General features: G+C 36.4%; 1 protein-coding gene across 3 annotated transcripts in view; it reads left to right on the forward strand.

Moving 5' to 3' along the window:
• NSMCE2 (NSE2 (MMS21) homolog, SMC5-SMC6 complex SUMO ligase) overlaps positions 1 to 9906 on the forward strand; it is a 267276-nt gene that overhangs the window by 57358 nt on the left and 200012 nt on the right. For all 3 annotated transcript variants that reach the window (XM_032253245.1, XM_032253241.1, XM_032253250.1), the window contains one exon: positions 2278 to 2384. In XM_032253245.1, the coding sequence (XP_032109136.1) occupies positions 2278 to 2384 (107 nt within the window). The remainder of the gene's footprint in view (positions 1 to 2277; positions 2385 to 9906) is intronic.

The following is a 9906-nucleotide window of genomic DNA, read 5'->3' on the forward strand; positions in this document are numbered from 1 at the left end:
TAAAATCCCTAATCCATTTACTGAAATGTAACTAAGTACAGTGAAATGCCTAAATAAATTACAAAATATCCATTACCTTAGGATATAAATTGTTTAAAATTCACTTCTTTGTCATCAAACAATATGATTTTTAATAAACAGTTGCTGTATCTATAGCAATATCCACATGTTGGTACCAGCAATGTCTAAGCAGCATGTCCATTTTGTTGGCATTCAGAAATTTTCAAAATAACAAACTCTGACTCTAATGATCTAACGGTTTTATTTGGAATATGACCTGAGCCTTTTCTCATGCGCCATTTTGTTAAACATATATTTAATTTAGGGAATTTAAATACAAATTTTTCTTAAATAAACATTACACTCTCCTCCGGCCCCTGAACTTACATTGAGAATATACATCTCAGTGTAAGTTTGGGGGCTGGGGGAGGGTGCCACCTAGATAGTAAAAACTAAAAGGTCTTGGAACCAGAAGCATATTAACCCAGGAGATAGTCTGTGTAATATACTTATAAGTGACTATTGTAAAATTAAAATATATGTTGTAAAAGCTAAATGTAAATAATGGACTTTATTTCATGGCTTTGGAATGACCTGTGGTATTATTCTTCAGAGTAGACAAGAAAAACTGACATTTGTCTGTGCTAAGGCATTTGAATGGACAGTCTTTGAGTAGGTTTATTCCCAAATGTGATTTAAGAAAGTCAGCTTTATTTTCATTTCATTTAGTTATCTTAAATTCAAAGTTTTTAGTTGAAATTTTAATGATCCTGTGTTAACTATCTTTTCCTAATCGATGAAATTATGTTTAGAGCTTGAAGAAACAGTTTAAAAGCACTTTTAACAACATTACCTGGCTCTTCTAATTTGCCAGTTCCTTTTTATAGACTCCTGTTCCCTGAGGGTATTTTAATTTTTTAAACATAGTAAACATAGTTGTTTCTTATGCTGACTAATATAGTTACAATAACTGAAATATTTGTGAATCTGTTTCTGCTGATTCTTACTCTTAGTGGCTTATTTTCTTGTATATTATAGGTATGTAAGGTTTTTTGTTTTTATATTTATTTTTGTTTTAGCTTTTTCTCCTGTGATCTGCTCATTCTCAAAAATTATTTGTAGGGATTATTTGACACCTAGATTAAGAGTGTCTTCTCCAGATGGTAATTATGTTTGCTTCCGCCAGGTGCCTGTGAGTGCCTGAGACCACCTCCCACTAAGATCAGAGATTGGGGTCTCTGGATCACTCAGGTTAGGGGAGCCCAGGCTGCAAATCCAGGAGGGCTGCCTTATGGCCAGTTTTTCCGAAACAAGTTTGTTTTCTCTTCCTTGTTCTGCTTCATGGCCAGGGCTAACCTCCCTTCAGTCCCAGGGTGCTGGGAGGAATTGCTTTTGGTTCATCTTTATACAAAGAGTTGGGATCTCAGCTTACTATATGAGAGTATGTGACTTTGGTATTTATTCTGTGGCCCCACTTCTCATTTTTCTTTTATTCTAAATTTTGCCGTGGTTATTTCTTATTATCCTGTGACTCTTGTTTTTAAGATTTATTTATTTTTTCTGCTTTATCTGATATCTTTGGTTGTTTTCTCTTTTTTTGAGACGGAGCCTCGCTATGTTGCCCAGGCTGGAATGCAGTGGCACGATCTCGGCTCACTGCAACCACTGCCGCCAGGGTTCAAGCGATTTCCAGCTAAATTTGTAGTTTTAGTAGAGTTGGGGTTTCACCATGCTGGCCAAGCTGGTCTTGAACTCCTGACCTCAAGCGATCCACACCTGCCTCAGCCTCCCAAAGTGCTAGGATTTCAGGTGTGAGCCACCACGCCCAGCCACTATCTTTGGTTGTTTTCATTAGTAAGATTGGTCCAAATGATCTAGCTCACTGTTATTAAAAGTGGGAAATCTTCCCTATTTGCCCTTTAGTAATGCTTCACGGTTTGTGCAGCAGATATAAGACTGAGCTGCTGTAATGGATGAGGGAACTGAGGCTGGGAGAGGTGTAGTGATTGATGTAAGATCATATAAGCAAGGGTGCAGCCTGGAACTCCTGAATACAAGTCTTCTTTCCAACCTACAACTGCCTTTGAGCTGTCTTCTACTGAGTGTATTTTTAGAATTTTGAATGAAGCACCATATGGTAAGGGGATATTTTTTTTTTAAGATGTAATATCTCTACAAAATTATTTAGACATTGACCAATGTAGATTGTACTGATGTAACTTTTTCCAGATACGGCATTTTAAATGGCAAATAATAATTGCTTTTTTTTTCTTTCAGCTGAAGTGAGTAGTGAGTATAGCATGGACAAGGCGATGGTTGAATTTGCTGCAATGGATCGGCAACTAAACCATTATGTAAAGGCTGTTCAATCTATGATAAATCATGTAAGTTTATGCCACTCACTGGCTATATATTTGGTTATAACGCACTGATCGAGAAATAGAAACACAAAATCAAAATTCTTCTCTATCCTTTAATGTTTCCTTATCCTTAGTGTAGCAGCTATTAATTTCCTCTTAATTTGGAAGTCTCATAAAATTGGAATTCTAAATATTTTCCTGGCTAGGCCACTTAGGTTGATTAGCATATTAAATCTGTTTTTTTGTCTCAAAATTTTAGTTAAGCCTTCTTTGAATGTAAGTAGATTTTTATAAAATGCTAAAAATTGCATGCAACTTGTTTTTATTGTTATTTGCTTAAGCCTAAAATTGAGGCCAGATTTAGTTACCCATTCTCTAACTCTAACTAATATGCATCTATTGCCAAATTCTTAGAATCAGATAATATGGAAGGTTTTAGAGCAAGTTTAAAAATAAAGAAGATCAGTATTTTGGTTTTTCCAGAAGCCAAACTTATCTTTGTTGACTCCAGCTGTCACAGGAACCACACATAAGACAGTTAAGGTGGGAACATGGCAACATCCTTTTCAGTAGTACTGTGTTGAGTAAGATATGAGCAATACGATTGCAGTAATGTTTCTGAGAAGTCCTTTGTCCTCTGAGCAGTGGAAACTCCCTGTTGAACTGATTTTGTATACCTGTGTAATAGGGTGGCTTGTATTTCTGGTTTCTTTATTTGCCTTTTCTTACTTACAGCTATGGGAAAATTCCAAAAATCAAATATTTTACAAGATCGGCAACTACTCAGTGTAAGATACATTTTTAAATAATGTTTAATACCTAAGCCAATGAAATGAGCATTATATAGTTACAGTAAGCTTTGTTTTCTTTTCTTTTTTTTTTCTTTTGAGACGGAGTCTCACTGTGTCACCCACAGTGGAGTGCAGTGGCACTATGTCGGCACACTGCAACCTCTGCCTCCCGGATTCAAGCAGTTCTCTGCTTCAGCCTCCCGAGTAGCTGGAATTACAGGCACCCGCCACCACGCCTAACTTATTTTTGTATTTTTAGTAGAGACAGGATTTTACCATCTTGGCCAGGCTGGTCTTGAGCTCCTGACCTTGTGATCCACCCACCTCAGCCTCCCAAAGTGCTGGGATTACAGGCATGAGTCACCGTGCCTGGCCAATAAGCTTTTTTTTAATGGTTTGTATTTAAGTATAGTATTTGACTAACTTTCAGAATATCTCCTTATATCCAAGCAATAAACTCATTCAGCTTGTAAAATTTTGATATTTCTGGCTATTGTGACTGTTAGTCCTGGTCTTATAAATATTTCTTCCATAGGAAAATATGGCAGTGCCGTCATGTTGACATCATATTTGAAACTGAATAGCACTTAGACTAGAGGCTTTCAATTTCAGCTGAACCCTAGAACCATGCAGTTTCTGAACTCTCAGAGATTCTGATTTCATTAATCTGGAGCAAGATTAGGGCACCAGTATTTTTTAGAAACTCATTCTAATATGTATTCAAGGGTGAAAACCACTGACTTAAAAGAATAAAGCAAATGTTTACTACCAAAGATTAGAGTTAGTGCTGTTATATGGATCAGTCTTGCTTTGACCCTTACATTCTGTGGAGCTTACTTAATAAGCCTTTCTATCTCTAACTTTCATACTGTGCAAATGCAGTAGCACAGTGTATGTTATAGATAAGAAAACAAGATTTTTCATGAAGTCGAAGAACTTTATGTTGATTTTTTTTTCCTATTAAACTCTAGGATTTATAGATACTTAAAGTTTTTACCTAAAGAATTGAACTCTTAGCTGGGTGTGGCACCTCATGCCTGTAATCTCAGCACTTTGGGAGGCCAAGGTGGACAGATCACCTGAGATTCCTAGCCAACATAGTAAAAGCCCATCTCTACTAAAATACAAAAATTAGCTGGATGTAGTGGCATGCACCTGTAATCCCAGCTACTCAGGAGGCTGAGGCAGGAGAACTGCTTGGACCCAGGAGGCAGAGGTTGCAGTGAGCTGAGATCACACCACTGCACTCTAGCCTCTGCGACAGAGCAAGACTGTATTTAAAAAAAAAAAAATTGAATTCTTTCCCCTTCAGGACATTGAGTCACTCATTTAAAAAGTTTAAAATTCTCACCCTTTCCCACGCTCAGTAGTTAACAACATTTATTTTATCTCAGTTTTCAGCCCTAACCTTACACTAGAATAGACTGGAACAACTTGGATTTAGTGATTCCAATGCTTGTCAGGAAGGTCCCTGGTCTTTTATAGGAAGAAAAACATTTTTCTTTTATGATGCAAAGGTATGCTCTCTAAGCAAGCTGGCTACCAGACCAAGAATAATAAATCATCATTTCATAAGGTTTCTAAGACTTGACATTATATGGGGACATAATGGACATATGACTATTATTTTGAGTAAAATGTTTATGTTCTTGAAGCTAAGGGTACTGCTATCTTATTGCTTGTTTTGGTGAGGGATAAAGAGTGAACAGCGGCTAGGGACCAGGATGATACAGTTGTTCAGAAACAGCAATGATCTAGGGATCTGAAGCTTTTCCAGCCCTGGTTCTTCTACCCTTCTAAGTTATGATCCATGATCAAGAAACCTAACCTCCTGAAACCTCATGTTCTTTGTCTGTAACATTCCTGCCCTGTGTATTTCACAGAATGGTTATGTGAATCCGATTAGATAATGTATATCAAAGCACTTTGGCATTCATAAAATTTGACGGGGCTATAAGATAACATTATGGCAAACTCAGATTTCCAAACAGAACTCCGTAGAGAGATGGATCAAAACCTTCTAAAAAGCAAGTATTTTGTTTTGCTCACTTTATTTCAGGGTAATTTTTTTTTTTTTTTTTTGGCTTTGACATGTCCTATTCTGGAATTCAAGAGTCATATAGGATGAAGTGTAAGCTACTTAAGTTATTGCACGAGGTGTTCATGGCCTCTAAAGTGAATGAGTTGTTTTAAATAAGATTATTTTTTAGAAGGCACATAATGGGAACCCATACAAGTCCCATTTAACCCACTGCTCTGTCATAGACTTCTGCAAGCTGCAATACTTCCATTACTATAATATGTGCCTAGATTTGGATCTACCCTGTGGTCTTTCTGTTCATGAATTTTTACATAGTCATAGAAAGTTGATTTTAAAACTTTTATGATCTTTAAAGAGCATTTGAGTTTATTATTTAAATAGACATCTCTCCCACTCTCATCTTCTCAGAATTCTGAAGATTATGCTTCTTTTGAAAAGGTTTTGGAAGTTTACTTTGGAACCTTAGAGGTGTGGGTCACCTTACCAACAATCCCTGGGAAGTCCCTTTGGCAATTAGCAGAAGCTCTCAGAGTGCCTTCCCTTGTCTCTCAAGAAAATAGAGCTCCTATAGTCCGCAGTGCCTGAAGATTTTATTTGGTATTGGCATCTACTTTAGTCCTTTGAAACTGGGAAAAAAAAAGAAAAAAGGACTTCATTCCAGCTAATTTGTTGAGAGAACATTATGAAGTGAACACTTGCATTCTCATACAGCCTCTAAGTCATTTATAAAAAAACTTTCAGGTTAAATGGGTTATATACCTGTCATAACTCTTTAAAAGCTTCATTTAGATCCTCAGAGAGTTCTATATGAACTTTTTCTATATTTTCAGTCATGAGACTACACGTCATAAAAGTGTTTTGAGAGCTGTAAGATGGTACACAGATACATACTTTTTTAAAATCACTATTACAGCCATGGAAAAACTCTTCTCAGTTTCATACTGAGAACAGTGATGTTCTGAACACTAACTAGGCTTCTGATGACCTAATGTTTCCTCCCTTGCGTCCTGTGCTTTTATTCAGTACCTTGAAGAGACACTATTGGCTGGCATTTTGTTTTTGAGTTTTCATAAATAAATGAATAAATTTATGAACATTTGAATAAATGTTCAAATAAATGTTTGAATAAATATTTACTGAACAGCCATGTGCCAGGCACTTCTAGTTGCAAGCAATAGGAAGTCAATCAGCAAGGTCCATGTGCCGTCACCTCAGGATATGCGAAGTACGGAACAGAGGACAAATATTTTACAAATGTTATTTAATTACTGTTGTGGTGTGTGCTACAAATTAAAAATAAAGCGTTCAGGGAGAGTTAATAACCCAGCGGGCAATAATGTCCTCAGGGCAGGGAAGAATTGGGAGACCGCTTCTGGAGGAAGTGATATTTAAGATGCAAGTCAGATGAGGCTCAACATGGGGAATATGATATATTCTGTGACTTTTGCATGAAATGGAAGCACCTTATTTCTGATTGTCATGATGTCAGTTTCATAGTGCCTTAATCAATTCAAAGACTTATTGTGAAAGTTAGCCCAGAAAAGGCTTACCTTTATATATAGGAAGTTAATGTTTATAGAATAGTTGAGTAACCTATCTAAGGTTGGTCAGTGATTCATTTATTAATAGATTTTTTAGTGCCAGGAACTATGCTTAGTAATGCAAGTCATGGCAGTAGTTGAATTAAGAATTATTTCTTTTTTTTTTTTTTTTTTTTTTTGAGATGGAGTCTCATTCTGTGTTACCCAAGCTAGAGTGCAGTGGCACGATCATGACTCACTGCCACCTCCGCCTCCTAGGTTCGAGCAATTCTCCTGCCTCAGCCTCCAGAGTAGCTGGGACTACAGGCATACGATACCATGCCCAGCTACTGTTTTTGTATTGTTAGTAGAGACAGGGTTTCACCGTATTGGCTAAGCTGGTCTTGAACTGGCCTTGTGATCTGCCCACCTCGGCCTGCCAGAGTGCTGGGATTACAGGCATAGAATTATTTCATTATTAATATTCTACTTCTTAAACAGGTGTTTTCTCTCTTGAAATGAGACTTTTACTGAATATTGAATAAACCCAGTGGTAGTACTGTGTGTTTCTGATTATGTGTTTCTGATTATTTTAAACTAAACCTATAGTTCCAAACTATGGGCTTCAAATTGCTCAGGGTAGGTTTGGAGAGTGAACACCAGTTTAGTTCAGGGAATCCTCACATCTATTTCTAGGTATGTGTTTTTTCAAGTAAGAGATGACAATCCAACCATTATCATGGGGGTAGTCCTTGCAATGTTTTTATAACCTTAATTCTCACAGGGAAAATGATGGGAATGTAGCAAAATGAGAATGACCCAGCAAATTCAGAGATTGGTGTCATATATATTTAGCAATTGATGATGAAATATACACCTTCTCAGCTAGGTGTGTTGGCACAAGCCTGTAGTTCCAGCTACTTGGGAGGCTGAGGTAGGAGGATCGCTTGAGCCCAGGAGTTTAAGACCAGCCTGGACAACATAGCAAGATTCCATCTCTTAAAAAAAAAAAAAAAAAAAAAAAAAGTATACAACCTCTCATGACTTTGGTGACCAGTATAGTCTCAGAGTTGAGCAAAAGTGAAGCTTGAGAGTCACATTATACTTCAATGTCTATTGTTTTTATTATGATCTTTAATTGTGTAGTTTTACTTTAAGAAATTTTATCTCTTAAAAGCATTTTCAAAAAGATGTTTCAAAAAAAGAATTTTCAGACTTTACCTAGATATTGTTCTTTTGGTATTTACTGCTTCTGGATGTTAATTTATTGGAAAATCTAAGTCTGTCTTCACTTTCCTCTAATAACCTCTTTTATGTTACTTGCATCTTATAGATTATATAAGATTTTAAAGCATTTATATTGGATTATAGCCACATATTTGTTTTTGTTCTTTAAGTCAGTGTTTTTTAGCAATTCCTACCAGAAGCCTGGTGAGGGAGAATATTTTTCTTCCTAACTGGAGCAAGTAGGTGCTAGATTGGTCCATTTGTATTGCTTTTTGTAAATTGGTTCATGGGTATGCCCCATGTAGTGTGGTTTTTCACTTGATATGATAACCCAAACATTACATATGCCTTCTAAAACTAATATGTTGAGAGTTAGAAGAGAAGAAATGTATTTGATGTATGCTGTTGAAACCAAAGCAATCTTAGATATCATAAAGGAACATGGTGGGTCAAAGGTAGAGTTTATCTCGGCTCTGTCATTATGCAACCAGTTTTGACTGTTTTTGACATAGCACTTCCCTGTGCCTCCTTGCTCTTCACCCTTCATCACCTGATAAGTTGTGCCTTTTTCTTACTGTACACTTACCTTAATACCCACTGCTTTAACGTGAAATCCTAGAGGGTAGCATGCAGGTTGGAAGTTACCATTTTCATTAAACCAAATTTGGGAAGAATTTCTCCCTTAGAAAGCTAATAATTTATTTTATAGTGTCTGAAAGCAGTTCTAGGCCACAGGATATAACCTATTGTATATGACCACTTACTGACTGAATATAAGAATACACCCCATTCTATTAGGCATTGTGAATCATTGACAAAAGAAGAAGGATGGGGAAATTCATTTGGTGGCTATAAAATTTGAGAACAGAAGATTCCTGAGCATGAGATAAATTACTGTTGTCAGCAGAATAGCAAGAAGGTAAGAGGTGACAGGAAAGTGAAATTAGTGAAAGTTCTTTGAGCCAGAGGGGAAAGTACTGGAAGACTCACCTCTTCTCTGCTCCCTGCATCTGGCATTCTACAGTGATGGAAACTCTTATATCTTTCTTGTCAAAAGTTTTCAAATGAGTTATATATGAACCTTTTCATCTATAGGAACATTGCCCAGGTGTGGAAATTAACCAGAAAAAGAAAGTTGACTTTAGGTATTCACTCTTCAGCCACTTGGAATGTGTCTATTTCTGTGATTACTGGTAATTAACTTCTGTTTCAGTGGTTTAGAACTCCCTGTGTAGTTATTCTCAAATTAAGATTGTGTTTGGTAACGTTTTGCCATTTTGCCTAATAAACAGAGATAGAGACAATTAGTTCTGAATATAGTGTTCCACTAATTGAATTGCCTCTATAAAAAGAATCTAGATATAAAATGTCTTAGGTTACCAAGTAATATAGCTCCCAATAGGTGAAAATATGTTATATTGAGATTGATTTTCAGATTATTTTATAGAAATCCATCTTAGTGTTTTGGAGTTATTAAATGTTGAGTTTTAATCAGAATTATGAACAGTTACACTTTACTGGGCCTTAACATGCCTCTAGTGCAGCATTTTCAATAGTTTGCTCCATAATACTAATTAATCAGGATGTGAATAACTATAATAGGAGAATAGGATTTTGTGGTCAAATAAGTTTGGGGAATGCTTGATTAAAAGAATTTCCTTAAAGACTCCAAAGCCTTTAATGTGCTTTTATGCAACGTGATTCTCCCAAGGAAGAGGATATTCAGAAATTTTATAAACTTAGTTAACTAGAAAATCTCTCTGGAGAAGGGACTGATATTCTTCAGAACCCACTTTGGGAAGTGCTGCTGTAGTTTCAGCCCCCTAATTTTATGAAGGAGGCTATAAGATAGGACCAGCAGTCTGTGGTAGAGTTTTTCTGACGTCCAGAAAAGTGAGGAGCATGTCAGACTCCCTCCCGATATGACCCTTAAAAATGTTTTTGATTTTTTTTTTTTTTTTTTTTTT

This window comes from Sapajus apella, unplaced genomic scaffold (assembly GCF_009761245.1).
Source record: "Sapajus apella isolate SASKATOON/1434 unplaced genomic scaffold, GSC_monkey_1.0 scaffold3, whole genome shotgun sequence".
NCBI lineage: Eukaryota > Metazoa > Chordata > Mammalia > Primates > Cebidae > Sapajus > Sapajus apella.